At 43.2% G+C, this 18,551-nt stretch overlaps 2 protein-coding genes across 2 annotated transcripts in view; one reads left to right on the plus strand and one right to left on the minus strand.

The window, feature by feature from the left end:
* Nucleotides 1–7,554, minus strand: part of ece2a (endothelin converting enzyme 2a) — a 64,605-nt gene extending 57,051 nt beyond the window's left edge. Inside the window, exons 1-2 of the mRNA XM_076098636.1 lie at nt 7,333–7,554; nt 5,108–5,270 (exon numbers count right to left, since the gene is read on the minus strand). Coding sequence (XP_075954751.1) covers nt 5,108–5,267 — 160 coding nt within the window. The 5' untranslated portion in view covers nt 5,268–5,270; nt 7,333–7,554. The remainder of the gene's footprint in view (nt 1–5,107; nt 5,271–7,332) is intronic.
* Nucleotides 7,555–12,406: 4,852 nt separating this feature from the next.
* On the plus strand, nt 12,407–18,054 carry map6d1 (MAP6 domain containing 1). The gene is made up of 3 exons (XM_076097679.1): nt 12,407–12,939; nt 13,501–13,828; nt 17,977–18,054. The coding sequence occupies exons 1-3, from the start codon at nt 12,407–12,409 to the stop codon at nt 18,052–18,054; spliced, it is 939 nt and encodes a 312-aa protein (XP_075953794.1).
* The last annotated feature ends 497 nt before the right edge of the window (nt 18,055–18,551 follow it).

The following is an 18,551-nucleotide window of genomic DNA, read 5'->3' on the forward strand; positions in this document are numbered from 1 at the left end:
AAGAGAAGGGGACGGGTGTCGGGAATGAATGAGCAACATGTGGCGTGCTAGAGGCGGGGGGGGGGGGGGTGACGGAGGGGAGACTTTACATCGTTGTTAGCATGTGGTAATGCTCTTTATAAAAAGGCATAATGTCATTGTAGTCAAGGCCCTCGGCCATACATAGTCACACTCATGGTCTTTCACTATTCCATTGCCAATAAACACCGCTTACATCACCCTCAGGAGCCCACAAAGTGACGGGACAATGAGGTCAGTGGGTGAGCTAAGTAGAGGCAGCAACGCAGGACAGTTTAGAGAAGGTAAAACATACCCTATAAGTCTATTACATGTGCAATGTGGCTGCGCTAAAAAAAGGACTTTCATTATCAATTAGTTATACTCTTGATTGATCGTTTGTATTAAATGTTAGAAAATAGGGACATTACAAAATGCCCAAAATATCGTCCTCAGATAGCTTGTTTTCCCGCCCGAAAAAAAGGAGTTTGTGTCAGGAAGTGACGCAAAAGTTTTTCTCATACATCAGCTGCCGAAGTAGACCGTGAGATGCAGCTGAAATCTCCGGGGGGGAAAAAGCTAGTAAGAGAAGGCTCTGTATAACCTAGAATTTTGTGTTAACTAACATTTATTTGGTCAAGAATGAGCTTTTGCAGTCAAAGATATACAGCTTCATATCGTAAAGGGCAAGAAGAAGGTTCATGTCTGAGAGGCCAGAACCAGCAAATGTTTAAGCTCTAATGTGCAGCATAAAATACGTACGTTACACACACACACAAAAGGCTACCAAAGCAGCAAAACAAATCCAGAGGGCAGCTTTTAAACAGCCATAAATACACAGCCTGTACGTCTAACATAGGCAGCCAACCCATAACTTCACCAAACCTTAACATAACCTACAGATGGGGCCATCAGGTGTACAAATATAAAAATACAGACTGTACAGAGTAGTGTGTGTGTGTGTGTGTGTGTGTGTGTGTGTGTGTGTCCGCATGTGTCTTGTTCTGAGAAAGCTTGAGCAGTTATTCCCCTGAATAACCTATTATATGCACTTCAGACAAAAATATTGTGACGCTGAAATGTCAGCACCGACGCTAAAACACACTTATGTTGAGTAGCCCTGTGGTCATGAAAGGAAGGTGTTCTTGGTCTGACCGGAGACTCTGCGTCATGCCCTCTGGACCAGATGCCCTGATTTTAACATGTAGAGAACATGGTAGGCAGACAAGATACTCCCAGGGTAACAACTCGCACACATCTCAGCCCCATTCGCTGCTGGAGAACAGAGCCATTACATCTCCTCGGAGAACGAGGCATGAGCGCTGACCACTGGCAGACGCGGGGTCATTACATCACTGGCAGCAGCCGGGGGCAAAGACGTAAAAGAAAGAGCAGTGGCTGTGCGGCAGGCGGGAACTGGACCGTGTGTGAGCTGATCATCGCTAATGCTCGTTAACGTTGCTAAAAGACATACAGGTCAGCTGGAGGTTCGGGAACTGCTTGACGCAATGCCGTGACACACACCACCCAAGGCCTTCAGCCGGCCCAGTAATAAACACTGTTATGTCACATTACGAGGCCGTATGAGACACACACGGTGCTTTCATGAGAACATTCCATTAATATCAATGTTGGAGTTTACGTTCCATTTAAAAACTGGAATGTGCCAGTGGCATTTTTGTCCGTTTCATAACTGTAGACCTTTTGATAAGATATCACACATCACTATGTATGTATATTTCCAATGCAAGTGCATTTTAGGTCTGATTCTCTGCATCACTATTCCAAGATATGATACAGCAGTCTAAATAAGCAACTTTCAAACATCTTTTTGAAGCAGAAACAACACTGATCTAATGTCTTTGTGGTTAAAGTGGGTGTCTGAGGGGGCAGTGGAGCTTCTAAACAGGATATGCTATTATAGATGGTTTCACCACCTTTTTAATCACGAAGGACTAGAAGATCAATACTGTATCTACTAAAAAAAGCACTGTTAGCAAGTATATATATTTTAAAAATGGAAACATACCTCAAACAGAACATTTATGAGTGAGTAAGCAGAAGTATGATGTATGTGGGATTGGTTAAAAAATAACTAAAATGCAGAAGTTCATCAACATATTACCCCGTGCAACTGCATGGCAGTGTTTTTGGAGAAGCAGGAATACACTATATCAGGCCCTGGATACACAAACAAATCTTGGTTTTGGTCTTTTCATGGGATCTGTTGACAATAAGAAAAATATAGAAAGTCACACAGAAGAAAAAGGGGCAATGTCCTGGATATAGAATATCCCCAGACTTATCTTGTTGAAGTCAAAACTATTATGATCCTAATGTCACCATCAAAATAGATTCAGTAGAATCACCCATCTCTGTTGATCAAAACATGAAATAGAAGAGATTACACTAATGTTTGAGCATTCAGGCTTCCATTATGTAGTTTCAATTCAGATTATCGTAAATACGTTGACATGCAGATGGGTGATGGAACGTGGTTATAGTCTAGATCCCAGGACTGCTGAGAAGGAGCTCACGACAAAGAAAGAACAATACAGAAAGGCAGACATGGGTTACTGCTACTAATAAGGGGAGCAAGAGCAGTGTGATGGTGAAGCCAGTACCTCCAGAGGTCAAGGTAAAGTAAGGCTGAGACACTGTCAGCTACAGAAATGTATGAAACTGAGGAAGACATTAAAACAGACATCAACCTGTCAGATAAACAGAGGACAAAAAATGAAATATATATATATTTTAAATACATGAATAAACTGAGGAAGAGAATAAAACTGTCAAAGTGCTCTAGCTCTCCTCATCTACGCACCGCTCCCTCACTTGTATCTTTCTCACTGTGATGTACAGATTATCTTAATGGAAATGACCTCCATCTGACACAGTGGAGTGGCTCAAACCTGATTAGTTATTGACCTACCTTCCATCTCTCTCTTCCCTTTATCCACTCATCACACACACAAACAAGTCTTCCTTTACAGTACGTCTTCCCTCCTCTCCCTCCTCTCTCCGCCAAATTATGCCCAGGGTCCCCCTATAGCGATGATTATTTATTGTGCCGTTTTATACGAGACAATCGTCCCTCTGGATTTACAGACTCGGCGTGAGCGGATGAGCAGGGAGATGTGCGCAACCGCGGCAGGCCAAGCGTTGTGGTACCCAAGTGCTATTAAAGAGCTCTTCGTGTCTATACAACACACGAGGGTTCAAACATCTTTTCAGAAGGCTTCCCTATATAGCTGCTTATCTGTGCAGCAAAGTCGTTGAAGGCGTCTGGTGACAGACACGTGTGATTCCATGATTTGGCGAGAAGAGAGCGATAGAGAGAGAGAGAGAGAGAGAGAGAGAGAGAGAGAGAGAGAGAGAGAGATTTGCCCTTCAAGACGAGAGCGCTCAAGCGATATAATGGCTCATCTTTGGGTTTAAATCAGCGTGCAGAAAGTGCTCTGACCTGGTGTTGGCTGCTGCAATGTAACGCAGGAGAGAGGAAAGAGAAGATATATATATATATATATATATATATATATACTGTATATATCTCAGACTCCAGAGTCCCTGAGCCCTTTGCTGTAGGTGTGCCTACTATGACGCACATTGAAAAAGTGAGGCTGCATACTATTTGTGTCTGTCTGTCAGTCAATGTTTTCACCTAGAAATGTGTTTCACAATAAAGATTTTAAACAAGCAGGGCTCCAGACCACCACAACCATCATCCAGATCTAAAACAGATCTCCAGGTATGATAAACCTGTGTACTGGCACTGTAGTCTTGCAGGAATTAGACAGCAGCGAAACACAGGGAGGTTTTTTGTCGAGCAAAGAACATCTGACAATCTCGTCAGTCCCACTCCTCTTTATACACACACACACACACACACACACACACACACACACACACACACACACACACACACACACACACACACACACACACACACACACACACACACACACACACACACACACACACACACACACACATAAACAAGGCTCACATCGGAAAAAGATAGACCACCGTAGCCCTCTATGCTTCTGTGGAGGTATAACAGTTACAAAAAAAGACTTCAAAGCTGGCATTTCAGCATACACACATCTGTGAATAAGTCATCCTATGATGAACCAACAAAAACACATTATTAATGTGAAACACATTGCCTGCCATCAGAAGTGACTACATGAAGTGTAAAGCTTGTATTGATCACGATTAAGTAGAGAAAACAACCAAATGAAGAACCTCTGTAATACACAGGTCCATACCAGCTGTGCACTCTTTAACAGCAATAGTAGTAATAGTAATAATAGTAATTTAACATGCAAATGTTTAACAGATGAAGTCTTTCTCTGGCTTGAAATGAATACCAAAATCAAGAGGCAGAATGTGTACTAAAAGTGAGAATGTCTCCACTAGCTTTTGTCTCTCAAGCTAATTGCTCCATATTTTGCACATCTCCAATTCACATGCAGGTCTACTCCATGTTCAGCAGCAACAACACCGCGTTCATGTTGTTGCATGTTTCACAGAGCAGCAGGGCCATTTAAAACCAGGTACTGCATAGTGCTGGATGCAAGAGAAAAGGCCATATCTTTAAGGGAACAGGGACATCTTGTGGACAAGTTTGGGGATGTCGCTCCAAAGCCCAGGGGATTCAACTTTCTTTGTCTCTCAAAAGTGATGTCAAACTCAATTCCTCTATGTCCTTCACAGAGAGAATACAGTGTGCTTTGTATGAAATAAAATCATTTTTCTTCAAGGCATCTTCTACTTCAGTAAAGCCACCAGAATCCAGTCTAAAATGTCTTAAAAGATAAAAAGTTACCATACGTATTTGTGATGCTAATGACAGCATTGACAACCATGATGACCATCATCATGGTTGTCAATGCTGTCACCATTTGAGATGAGTGTCAGATACCATATCTGACACTTGTGACTAATGGTGACAGGCGTAGAGGGTTGACTTGCAATAAGAGTCTTCGGTTTGAGTCGAACTGTGGGACCTCTACTTTGCCAGGAACCCCCCCCCCCCCCCAAATGGTGACAACACGCTCAGAGAGATGCTTTGTGTGTCGTACAATCAGAATAAGATTAAACTACTCACCGAGTATCAGAATAGAGTCTTCTTTGTGGACGTGTTTTTCCAGAAGATGCTGGAATTTGGAGAAGCTGCCCAGCCAGTCAAAACACTGCTCCGTCTTGTATCTTTCATCCCAATAGTCAATGTCTTTGTACCTGGAGTTGTCATCCGGCAGGTAGTCCATGTTCTGTGTGACGTGACAACGTAACAAAAAACGTCAACCTTTTATCCATTTCACAAAGGACAGTGAAGTGCTTATGTTTTGGCTGTAGAGATATTTGAATAGCTTTGATCCTGGAACATATGTATTCATAATAAGATCTAGTGCTGCAGCCAAACCCATTCCAGACATTCTGAGCTCATTAAGTTTGTCAAAATACAAACTCATCAGCGAGAAGGTATAGTTTTAGTGTCAATGTCAGGTAAAAACACAATATACTGCAATGGAGTATTAAAGGGTTAAAGATAGGAAAAAAAACACATGAAATCAGAAGATATTAATCTATTTATTCATCAAATATTTAATTTCGTCATTGAAGCCGTTTTGACAAAAACGAGTAAATAGATTATTTTAAATCACCTTTTATCTTGTGAGGAAAGAGTCTGAAAGACATTTAAATCAGGGAGTAAAAAGTGTAAAAATAAATACCCACAAATGTACATCATTTTTGACGTTGTCATGGTAACGTCCCATTCGTATTTACACCATTTCAAGCCCTCACAGTCTCTCACTCAACCACTCAACAGGTGACGTCAGTAAGTCCTTAGGGTTCAGGGTTCAAGGCCTTAGTGGGGACACTGGGATTGGGCCACTATGTGCAACGCAAATACCTTTTGAAGTCATTTTTGATCCAATTTGTCCGCTGAGTTAAACATGTGATGTACGTATTAGACTATCCAGGTGGTATACAGAAAGTCTTATTGTCACTGTGTATTGCAATATGTATCGTGACACGTGTATCACGTGAGTTGCTTGCCTGTACACAGCCCTACAATTGAGGCTGTGATTTGCATCCAATATGTTAAATGTTTTACTCGTTAGTTGTGTATAATTTGGTGAGGTTGGATTTTGTTGTGCTAATTTGATATTTACCCGACGCTCCATTAGTCTTGACTTTCTTTGTCAAACTATTTTTTACCCCGTGGCTGTTGGAAGTGAGGAAGTGACTCGGGGTCATTTGTTTTTAGGTGCTGCCAGCAGAGCTCTTTTCTGAGTGAAGAGAAAACAAACTGTTTACTGTATGCTTTATGTGCTTCATTATGTTTCTTGTATCTTGTGTTTAAGTCTGTGTGTTTTCTTCCGTTTTTAACCATGGATGTATAAATCAACTGGCTTCAAAACAAATATATCTTCTTTCCCAAATATTTAAGTTTTGTGATGTTCCTCTGGATTTTATCCGTCGCTCATTGACTGCACAGCTTTCAGTGCTGCCACTAACTGTCAGACGCTATAATGCCACAACTGTAACTGGCTATTCCTCCGACCGCCCTTAACTTTACACCATCGGGGTTACCATTAAATAATATGTTTGTTTATTTACAACAGCCTGACACTTGTTTTCTTCTGAAGTATCACCTCTCTCCGGTGACTTAGTATTGCTTTACATCTTCCTGTTAGAGAACCAACTGGTTACCCTTCAGTTTGCCAAATGTTTCAAATGGGGGACTTGGGTCCCAGTGCCATGGAGGAAGCTGGCACTCGCGATATAGTTTTTGTGTGTAGTTTATTTTCTCTGCCTGCCACGAGCAAACCACTGATAATCTACAATAAATCATAAATCATATATTATACATGATATAAATGACCTGATCAGAGACGTATGGTGGATTTTACAGTCAAATAAGGTATTTAGGATATTGTATTGGGGCTAGTTCTCTCCATGCCCCCCCACCACCACCACCACCACACGGGCCCCAGTGCATCCGCACTATTTACGCCCCTGGATCTGATTCTGAACCGAATAGCCTCGTGTCGCTGCTGCTTATGACTGGGTGATTAAACGTCCCTACTTGCTCCACATAGAGCTATGCGGCAGCTGTGTCCAAACCGAGAGTGGTTCGCGACGAGGAGACGTGTAAACACAAGCAGACAAACAGGCGGAGTGAGATTCGAGCTTAAGTAAAAGGGCAGAGGAGCAGGCGGAGCCGAGAAATGCGCCTCTGGTGTGAACCACAGACTGTGGTGTAGTGTGGACAGCCCACAGAGGTGAATGTATCTAACGCGCACATCTACGTTAACTCTTACTTACGATGTCCTGGCCGCGTTTAGCGCTGCCGGCGGTGTGGAGATGGGGCTGGCTCCGTCCTGCAACCAGTAAAAAAAAAACGCCGGTTCGCAACAGTGAGTAGACCCACGTGTTGTAGTTCTACAGCACTAACGCTGTAGTGCCCCAGCCAGCGTGGGTACGCTTCAGTACCGCACACGCAGCTTTTACAACAAAAATAAATATTGATGAGAAACTACAAGTGAGTCCGAGTCCTTTGAGGAATTATTAGTTTGAAGAGAGACTTATTTCCTTGTTGTTAGTGAATGATTCAGAGGAGGCGGGGCGTTATGAAGTAACACTTTAGTGCCCGGGTTTAAATTCATCAGGGATAGAAACATCTCCGTTCTGCTGAACCTTTCTTCTTGGCTGATGTGCCAAAGCAATCACTCCAAGTTCTACTCCCTCACCAAAACATGAATCTAGCAGATAACACATGTTTAACCATTATCTCACACACCTTTGAGTTAATGCTATGACCTAAAAAGAATACATCATGTTTCTACAATTTCCCTTTTAAAGATATTTACAAAAGAAAATAAAGAGAGCCTAAACAAAGGCTGGCCTCAGGTGCTCTCTCAGGTGTGTCTGAGTTCAGGCCCAGGTGAACCTCCCACCCCGTTCTATAGACTCTGCCCCCTGTAGCCTGGGTCCTAATGGCAGGCTGCCTGTTTCCTGCCTTCCCACATACATTTGATGTATTTAAATGGACAAACATGCAGGATTAGGATACAGGATTTTTTTATGTGAGACAGAAATACAGTCCAGAGTCAGATGAATTCACTTGTTTGATTTTGAGGAAAACAGTAGAGATGTTTTGATCTCATTTCAAATTTTCCATTTCTAAATCCATAAGAGAAAATAACAGGCTGTCACATTTCCTTTAAATAAACTCTTAAATAAGTGAATAGTTTCAATCCTGGTGGGTTAAAGTCACCAACACATATACACTTATTAATTCTGCACTTATCATCTAACTCTCACGATAAACGCTCCGTCATCATTGACCTCATGGCTCCTCCTCCATCAAACATCAATCAAGACAAACTTTGACAGAAAGAGGAAATGTGTTGTAATCATCGAACATTTTGCCAATTCTGCATGAATAGACGATATTTATGATCTGCTGGCAGTATAAATAACAAGTGTTCACGCTGTGTGACTAATTACAGGGGGAGCATAATTATAATCACAACATTGTATGATAACAAAGTCTATTTAATTCTCCACCAAGTTTGTCTCTCTGTGTTCAATAGACCTGTCCTACTATAAAACACATGGACCCATGTGTCATATGTTTTGCAAAGTTGCAAAAAATAGATGTTTACAACTCAGCTGAATGCAAAAGAAATCACTGAAAAATAACACAGATAATACTAGAATGAATTTAAATATATATATTTGATAAATACGAAAAAATAATTAACATTTCCCTCTTTCTGTCTTGCTCACTCACACTCACTAAAGGCCATGGAAACGGAACATGAACTGAACACTGGATCACTATCGTGGACAATGGAAGAGCCTGAAAAAGGCCCTCAGTCGTCTGAGGATGGAGGAGGAGCACCTGCTGAGGGGAGTGGGCTGTGGATTGGACGATAACTGTGCAGGTAAGACAACTTTTACATTTATTTTAGCATTTTTCTGTTTGAAAAGTGTTTGTTTGTGACTGTTCACCTCTCCTTTAAGTTGATTGAATGTCCTAAAGAACGCCCCGTTAGTTTGCTGTATCTGTGGCGCTGCACTGACTGTGATTGATGCTCATTGCTCCTCTCCTCCAGGTGGAGGCGCTGTAGGACAAACAAACACACCTGAATGTTTTCATGGGAACTAGAATATAAAGAAGCAGTGATGGAGCTGCTGTAACATGTAAACACGTTGTTGTTGTCCCAGGTGTTTGTTGAACAGTAGAATGAGTGTAAAATGAGTGTGTCCCGCTGTACTACAGCGTCTATTCACAGGCGCGATCCCACTACTGAGCGGCACGGGGGCTTTGACCTGCTCCGTCTCCGATCTGGGCTGGTGCAGATCGTCTGGTGCAGACCACAGTCCTGCAACAGACGAGAACAAACTCAATTTCGCTTCAAACAAGACTTTAAAGTTACGTGGCAGAGAGCTCCTCTGTCCTCACCCATGATGCCCATTTTGGCAGCAAACATCAGGCACACTCCAGTGGGAATGCCGATACAGTAATGTCCCATCAAGTTGCAGATGGCCCCGATCCTCATTTTCCCTGTTCCTCATATAATGCCCCCTGCCACAACCTGCACACATCAAATACCATGCAGGCTCTCTCTCTCTCTGCTGTGCTTAGCTTTGAAATGAAAATGATTTCTCATGATAACTACTCCCTGACCGCAATGGCATCTGCAGGATGGAAGATACCGTAAATGATCATGACATCAGCAACCCGCTGAACAATTTCTCTAAAAGATGCAAACAAAGATAAACATTAGGAGCACAGATGCATAATTTGTGCAAAGGGAATTCTGAGTTTTTTGTGTGCTTTCCTATTGTTGGAAGTAGCACACAACCTTCATGTGGCCGTGGTTTTAGGATGTTCTTTCTAACAAACAGCACGTTATGTATAAGCTTTGTATTTTTTCTTTTTTCAAAGGGTCTCTTGGGAACTCTTATCACAGAAAACAACAATCAACTCTGACACAATTAAGACAGGCTCAAGTTTGGGTCAATTTTATCAGCCTCTTTATCAGAGACTTCATACACACACATCTGGATGGCCTGGAAATGTAGTGAGTGTGAATTATGAAGTCTTAAATAGTTTGGAAATGTATGGCAATACTGAAAAGTGTACAATATACACAATTAGGGTATTGTCAAATGATCTGTTGTCATACAACACCAGGGCGACGATCATGGTCTTCTAACACGGTTTATAAATTAAAGAAGAATTAGGAAATGTCTTCAATTTCATGTAAGAATCAACACATGCCAGCACAGAATAAATCCAAATTACATTGCATTTCTGGCTTTTTGGATGTAAGAAAAATAAATATGTACTCACAGTTCATCTACATTAAAATACAAAATGCCATCAGAGTAATGTCATATATTCCCCTGCAGATGGAAGTACAACACTGCTATTTTTCTTCTTTACTGTTTACTGGATAATATTCATAAGCGCTATAAAAAATGAACTCATAACCTAACCTAGTCATCCTATTTTATTATCTTCATTATCCAATATTTTGGCTCACTTTGGCAATCACTCTACAAAACCTATAGTGCCCGTTCATCTCCATCAACAAGTGGCTCCCTGTGAGAGGCTCATCTCGTTCCTTCTCTGTGAACAGCTCACAGAGGGAAGTTATTATGCCTCCAGTGCATCAAGAGCCATTCTGTCAACTTAATGCATATCCCTCCATTTCACACTCACTGAGCTGTAATCGAATAATTCCCGACATAAACTTGGCCAGTGAGCGCTTTCTCATCTGCAGTCTTTTTAGGGCTTCTGTCTTTTATTGCCAAACCTCCACTATGGGGATATGATTAGTTCTCTCACAAGAATCAGAGCACTTCTGAGCCTCTTCATCCATTTCTAACACCATGTGAAAGGCAGACTACACTTGCTTTTAAAGAAAGGCCTATTGTTGAGTTTTTTTCTTCTTTTTTTTAATACTTTTCTAAAAATCCCTGATACCTAAACATCCAAATAGGTCATTTCTTCATTTCATTTCGTCTCTGTAAACAATCCTTGTGAGCGACTATGACCTGCCACCCCGTGGTTACAGTATATTTACTTTCAGGCAACTCTCTGGTGCCAAAGGAGACACACACGAAAGTTAAAGTATTCATCCTTCAATACTAAAAGTAAACATGGCTTCAGTCCTTTTCAACAAAGCCTTTTTTCTAGAGAGGACAGAATTAAAAACAAAGAAGAAAACAAGTCTGTTGGCCTATAAAGTATAATCTGTCCTAAAATGAGCAGCAACCCGCATGAGAAAACTGTGAGCCCCAGCATCCAACATGGGGGCTGGTGTAATAATGCTCTGAGCCCCACATGAGCTAACCTGCAATGGGGGAATGTCACGCTGGGCCCTGAACCCACCCAGAGCCCCACATGGGACTAATGTAAGCTTGTTACAGCAGACATTTTGACTTGTAAGAAAAGCTTACAACCAACATCAACAATGTATTTTTGTTCTATTCAAGTGTTCCAGTAAGCCGTGACGGTGTGACAGTGTTTTCTGTGACATGTCAAAATGTCTTCTTTTGGGTCTATTTTTGTTCTCCTTCATGATAACTTACTCATTCTAATAAGTGAACATTGCACCGCTGTTTGACTCACATTGAGTCCCATTTTTGAAGCAAGCAATTACATGGGCTACTTTGTTGGATGAAAATAAAATAAATATATACTAGAAGCATTGAAGCTGTGTTTTCTTTATTTATTGAACCTCATGACCTCAATGGAGATGAAGTAGGTTGATCATGTAAGACATGGCAAAGAGTAACCTGAGGAATACAAATATTCCCCACTCACTCTCCACAATGGGGTCATCAGGTTTGATGAGTAAGTTGAATCTTACCCGCTCTACCACCCTGAACAATAGGTCTGATGCTGCATCATAATTATGTAACCCTCATGCTATCAACAGTAAAAGTACAGTAATATCAGCGATGGGAAGTGGAGAAGCCATAAGAACTGCTCCGGCTCAACATTTTGATTGCACAAGTGTAATTTTAATAAATATTAAGGTTTCTTTGATTTTGAATCGGATGCAGACCCTCTGGGTCCGCCTGGAGATGCGGAGAATAATTTGCTACAGATTCCTCTGCATAGTGGAGGCACTACAGACCACGTGAGAGGAATATTCAACGACGGTCCCCGACAGACCGGCTCATCTCTGCTGGCACTCCTCTGCTGCTGACATGGACTCTTGGGCTCTGTATTTTCTCAGCTTACCACAAACGGACGCGGAGGGAGGGCGACACTCTGTCTGAATGTAACCTTTGATCTGTTGACGTTTTCTCTTATTTTTGTTCGGTTTGATTTTTTCTTCTTCCCTTCTCCACAAGTTAAACCAGTCACGGGGCTATGGCTTGGCCGTGCATCAGCAGAGTGTGCTGCCTGGCTCGGTTCTGGAACCAGTTCGACAAATCGGACCTCTCCGTCCCGCTCACCATCCAGAACTACTCGGACATCGCCGAGCATGAGGTGCGATCCGTCACCAAACAGGTCTCCGCCTCGGAGCGCGCACCCGGGAATAACTACTCGACCCCGGACCAGCGTGCCGCCGGCACCCCTAGCGCACCCAAAGATGGCCCGGGGACCAGAGGATCTTTCAGGGCGCGAAAGGAGTCCAGTTACAAGCCCCGGGAGGACTACCAGCCGCCCGGAGTGCCTTTCCCCAGTGTCACCCAGTACAAACAGGATTTCAAACCCTGGCCCATTCCCAGGAAGGATAATTTCCCTTGGATTAGTAACGGGGGCAGCAGGGCAGACGGTGTTTCGGACAGCCCGGTGAACAGTTACCACAGCCAGGCACAAGCGGGGGACAGAGAGGAGCGCGGCAGGGGGCAGAGGTCGGGGGATCAGCAAGTGACGGGGGAGAGCGAGACCTCATACAGGTAGGGCATGTCATCCTATTGCTTGTTTCAGCACCTGTCGCTGTCCTCCGCGGGCTGGTGATAGAATGCTGATTCCTGCTTTGATGCTTAATTTGATGTGTTTTAATTATGCATCGACTTCCAGGGTCGGCCCAGCAAGCCGGCATGGAAATAGGAGTCATCAATAATTCACTTACAGATTTTATATTCATAAAAGACCGAGCTAAAGTAAAGCATATTTTATTTGTATTTTAGGTTGCAGGAAGTTTTCGAGCAGTGATTCCCAACCGATTTTGGCCCATGACCCTTTAGAAATAAGCAAATGCTAGTCTTCTTGCAATCCTCTGTCATACTGTTAATACTGTTGCGAGCCCTAAGATTTTTCTCATGATCCCTTGGTTGGTCCAGACCCCCCACGTTTCAGAGACATTATAAGACAACTGTTTTCACAAGCTAAGCACTCCCCATGACAAGTAAATTGATCTTCTTGTGTGAAATCAGAATGCCCTTATAAGTCACTTAAAGGCGCAGTATGGGCAAACGTTTGTCTGTCAGCCACCTGATGCATTGCTCTTCCTCCAGGCAAGAGTACAGACCATGGACGGGGGTGAGACCAGCCAAAAGTGCGAGGAAAAATCCTACAGCTCAATACTCCAGCCCAGGGACAGAGGCCACCCACGTCCCGCGCGAGACCAGCTATCAGGCTGCCTACAGCGGGGAGGGCCACAGGTCCATCGGGCTGCATCAGGTGGAGAACGATATCACATCAGCTGCCTCCAACACACAACATGCTGCTGTCCCCCAGCCCATCCCCACTGCTATGCAAGCTGGCAGGTCACCCATCCCCTCCAGCCTCCAGCAGAGCATCCTGCCTGAGAGGACCGAGTTCAGTAGAACAATCAAGGGAGAGGTAGGCAAAGACAGAAGTGTTGTTCAGATGGTGTATTTTCTACGATGTATTAGAGCAAAAGCCGGTGTCAATCCTTCTGCTGGAGAGGCATAAAGTGCATTACTAAAACAGCTGTAGGTTCAAAGAGCTCATTTCAGGAGCTACAGGTTTAAATTGCAGCATGCTCCTCCAGAAAGTCATCTTGCTGTTGAGGCGTTTCGGAAAAGTGATACAGCATTCTGTCCCTAAGCAGCTCAAAGTGACCCAGCTGTTTAAAACAGGCCATGTACTGTGTTAGGTAACACTCTGCTGGTGCTACACTCATTACTTTGACCTGAATACAGCAGGCTTGATGAGAACCAAAACGTAAACGGGTAATTCTTCCAACTGTGGTCCAATGGTCAGAAAACAAAACAAACCTGCTGACAAATGTATTGATATCCGTCTAAAAAATAAGCCTTTCTTGGTATTTTATTCTAACAGACATAAATCTAATTAACATATTTCATTAATTATACAATCTTAATCCGTATTTGGAGTACATTTTGAAGGATCTGTTTTTTTTTTCAGCCTTAGAGACAATAACATAACACAAAGCAATGCAAAGTCACACCTAAAATATAATTAAAAATACATTATTCTAAAGACATGATACAGGGGGAAATGAAAACATTTGAAAAATCACCCAAATATTCACCCAATTTTATGTCCCAGATTTGTGCTCTCAGATATAATGAGACAGAGAGATGGGCATACAAAGAACCAGATGTCGGATTGAAGCATAACTTACTCCAACAAAACAAGAGGATTTGCTCAGCAAGCTGAAAACTCATCAGTTCAGTCAGGTTGTTCCAGATTATCGTATAAACTGGGTGAAGGGAAACATGCCCCTTTCTTCCTCCCCTTGTTGCTCAGGTCAGCTGTTTTGCGTGACAGTTAGTGAGACAGATTTCTGGAATCTCCAGAGGTTTAGTGCCAACCCTCTTTCCCCGCCCACACTCCTCGGTGCCATCTGCCAGTGGATAGCCGGGGCTGGTTTGGTCTGGGCCGGGTCAGACGCGTTCGTCTGTTTGCACACTGTAAATCTCACACTGAAAGCTATCTGGAAAGGTTAAAAACAAATTGTTTTTGTGGGAAAAAGTACACTGAGGACCTCAATATTTGTGTTCTGTAGGAATCTGGGAGACATTTACAGTCTACTTTAGAGGATGTTTCATAGGCAGTTTCCAGTATTTTGTAGACTCCGTATTTTCAAATCTGACTACTTTTAGGTTAATAAATGAATAAATGTTTCATTATTTTCCCACCAGAATTACAACAAGTTGACTTTTTAAGACTGGTTTTCATAGGATAGAGACAATCATGCTGACAAAACTTTACAGACATTATCACTGAATAAGTGAAACTAAAATAAATAAATAAAATGTGAAAATTCAAGCAATAAAAAAAAAAAAGGAGTTTAATTTTGGTGTCGTGTCAAGTTTTTCTTTGGGAAGGGAGACTTCGACTTATTACCTCAGTATTACTAAAATCCTCCTTGTGTTTGTCTGCGGTCCTGCACCTTCAGAAGTTTAGTTGATTTATGCTTGAGAGAAAAATATTAATTTGCACAACTCTTAGAAACATTACAGCTCAATTAAGCTGCTAAATCAATAGCCTCAATATCCTGTGCGGTGGTGATGGAGGTCAAAGTGAGAGATGTCAACGGCGGGACACAGGCTATTAATAACCCATGGCCCAGTTGGAGTGAGAGTTCACGGCACATTAAGAAGGGACGTGCACACACACACACACACACACGTGCAGTTTTCATGCAATTTCATCAGCTCCACCACAATCTGCCAGTGCGACACAAACCGGCCTGGCAGCAATTTAAGTTGATCTTAGATAATCCATACCGGTCACCGACAGCCCACTCACTGCCGACTCATTATTGACTCAGCAGCCCCCAGCAGAGGCGTCTGACCAAGCATAACACATCCCACTCCAGTATGCATTGTACTGGGTCATGGCGCTCTGCTGGTATTCGTCTTCTAGGGCACTCTCGGTTTGTGATGCCATCCTGTAAAATACAGCGGGCGAGGCTTCCTCGTTTAGCGTCGAACACAACAGGCCGACTGTTTCCATTCATCACAACATATAAATCCTGAATAAGCTGCTGAAATCAGAATTAATCTGCTCTCGACGATAAAGGAATTGAGCCGCCATTAAATTCTCATTATTGCTCAAATCAATCTTTCAAATTGAGTGCTCCCCCACAGCTTTTTATCAACAGATAAAAGCTGCCTCTAATTCCATGACACGCGGCAGCACATTGAACGATTAGGACACGCTGACGCTTTTAATGGTGAGGGACGTGTTTTCTTGAACTCACTGAACTTGCAAACCTAAATTTTAAAACATTTCAGCGAGAGGTTGTTGTGAGCTGTCAGACGAGAGAATGAAGAGAATGATGCACCCACATGCATGTGTTAAGAATCACGCCTGGCAACTGCACACACATGCAAACAGATTTGCAAGGACGGACTGTATAATCAGGTGTTTCAGGGATGAGCAAGACAGAACACATTCAGCATGCAGAGTGGAAACTTCAGCAGGAAACTCTTGTTATGACAAACTCTTGGTTTTTGTATCGTCAGCTAAAGAGCCAGCAGCCCCCCCGAGATTTAAGATTGTACTCTCAGAGCACACAGGCAACCCTGCTTAACTTCTGAATATAATGTATAACAGTGCTGTGTTTTCATATGGCAGCAACATAGGTGCACAATAAAGGGTGGAAATGCTGCTCACAGTGGCCTTAAACTGCATGAAGAGAATAGAAAGCCTGCAGGGACAATGTAGCCTAAAATTCACATTCCTGTTACCTCCCTTTACTCTCTTCTCTCTTTCTCCATTCAACCAGGGGCGATAGGTAGTTTGGCTGGCAGGAATCATGGATGGATTACTGAACAGGCCTACCGTGTGCCGGCCCAGAGCCTCTGCATGAAGTGACTGATTGCCTTTCTTGTTGGAAAGTCAATCAAAGAACCACAAAGAGACACAAAACGAATGCAAAAAGACGCAAAACCATTACAAACACCGCAAGGGTGCGTTTGTAGCCATTTTGTGTCCGTCTAGGAGTCTTGGTCGCCACCTCTTCATATGTTTTTTAAACCTGCCACTGCAGGTACCCCCTTCATTCCTTCATCTATTTATACTTTCTCTTTCCTTCCCCCTTTTTCTACATCCCCCAAGCCAGGCTTTCTCCTTGTTTTTCTCTCCGCCTGTCTTTCACTTGGACCTCTTCCCTTTTCCCACGCTGCCCAAGACTACAGAGGATGAGCCCTGTGCCAAGTTGGCAGAAGTCTGGGCCGGGAGGAGAGGATTGTACGAAGAGGAGGGGAAAAGCAAAAGAAGGTTGAGGGAAAAGTGACAAAGCTCGGGGGAAAGATGAGGAGAGAGGAAGCTTGTGATAGAGAATGAGAGAGGGAGAGAGAGAGAGAGAAGTGGGGGAGGTGTTAGTGAGCACCATTTGATGGATTATCTGTTTCAAGTGCGATGTTGCACCGGGTAGCAGTCTTCTTTGACACCAATCTAATTTAGGAGAGAGGCAGACCTGGCTGCTACACAGAGCAGAAAAGCCAGAGTGAGTGAGTGTGTGGGGGGGGGGGGGGGGGGAGGTGGATTCACTCACAGACTAACATGAACTGCCATCCCTGCCACCCACTGCGCTGCATAGTCCCAATCAAGGTGTTGCTGGGACAGCAAGTCGTCAATCTGTCCAAAGTCCAGCGCTCCAGTAGTCTGATGAAAGCCGCCCCGCTCCACAGCTATGTGGGTAAATTGAAGGAGCCTGGCCCGGTCGTGCATTAGCCGATCCAGTAAACTGCTAGAATGAATAGAATCTGGGCGACTTTTTAAAACAAAATCTGCCACAGCCACAGATTCTGGTCAGGCTTTGAGAACAGCTGCCATCAGCAGAACCGAGCAGCGCTAAGCAGGAAAATAGCAACACAGTCCAGGCTGCTGGCTCTCTGACAGCAGAACTGATGCTTGTTGACGGCACAGCCAAAACCAGTCTCCTCTCATTTAATGGGTCCAGTGTGAGCACCACAGCTGCTGCCCTCTCTGGTTTAATCTCTCTGATCACCTTTAAACCTGTCTCTCTCTCCCTCTCTCTCTCGTCTCAGGAACATCTGGTGCGGACCAAATTCCCTCCGAACCCTTCTGCCGTCTTTCAAAGCGGGCCGAGGGTCTTCAACATCTGACAGCTGCTCCGACTTCCAACCATTCCACTTTGATCGGTCATAAGGAACTAACAGGGGGAATGATTTGAGTCCATTACACAACACAATAATCTATGCAAGGGAATGTACATTGTTGTGGAGCTGCAGCATCACTATCCCCAGTGGAGACAGATAGATAGACCCCCCCCCCCCTTTAACACTCTGTCCTGCCCCCGTTGCTATGAAAATGAATATGCATGTAACTAAAAACAAGCTACTTTCTGTTTTTGCAGTTATAGATGCACAAAAAACTGGCTGCTTTTTGAGTCTGTATGTGTGCACCTGCTGATTTGTCCTTTATTGTACATAATGTTGAGTATGCTCGAATAATGAACGACATGGTTGGTCAACTGTGTAAACTTAAGACTACTATTTTGCCCTTTGGTGTTCTGCTAGAAATCTGCTAGAAAATAAGTTATTTATTTCCTCGGTATTCAACTAGTTTACTATTTTGAGAAAGTATTGTTCGGTCTGTTATT

Source organism: Anarhichas minor, unplaced genomic scaffold (assembly GCF_050575085.1).
Source record: "Anarhichas minor isolate MPS153535 unplaced genomic scaffold, ASM5057508v1 ptg000024l, whole genome shotgun sequence".
Classification (NCBI taxonomy): Eukaryota; Metazoa; Chordata; class Actinopteri; order Perciformes; family Anarhichadidae; genus Anarhichas; species Anarhichas minor.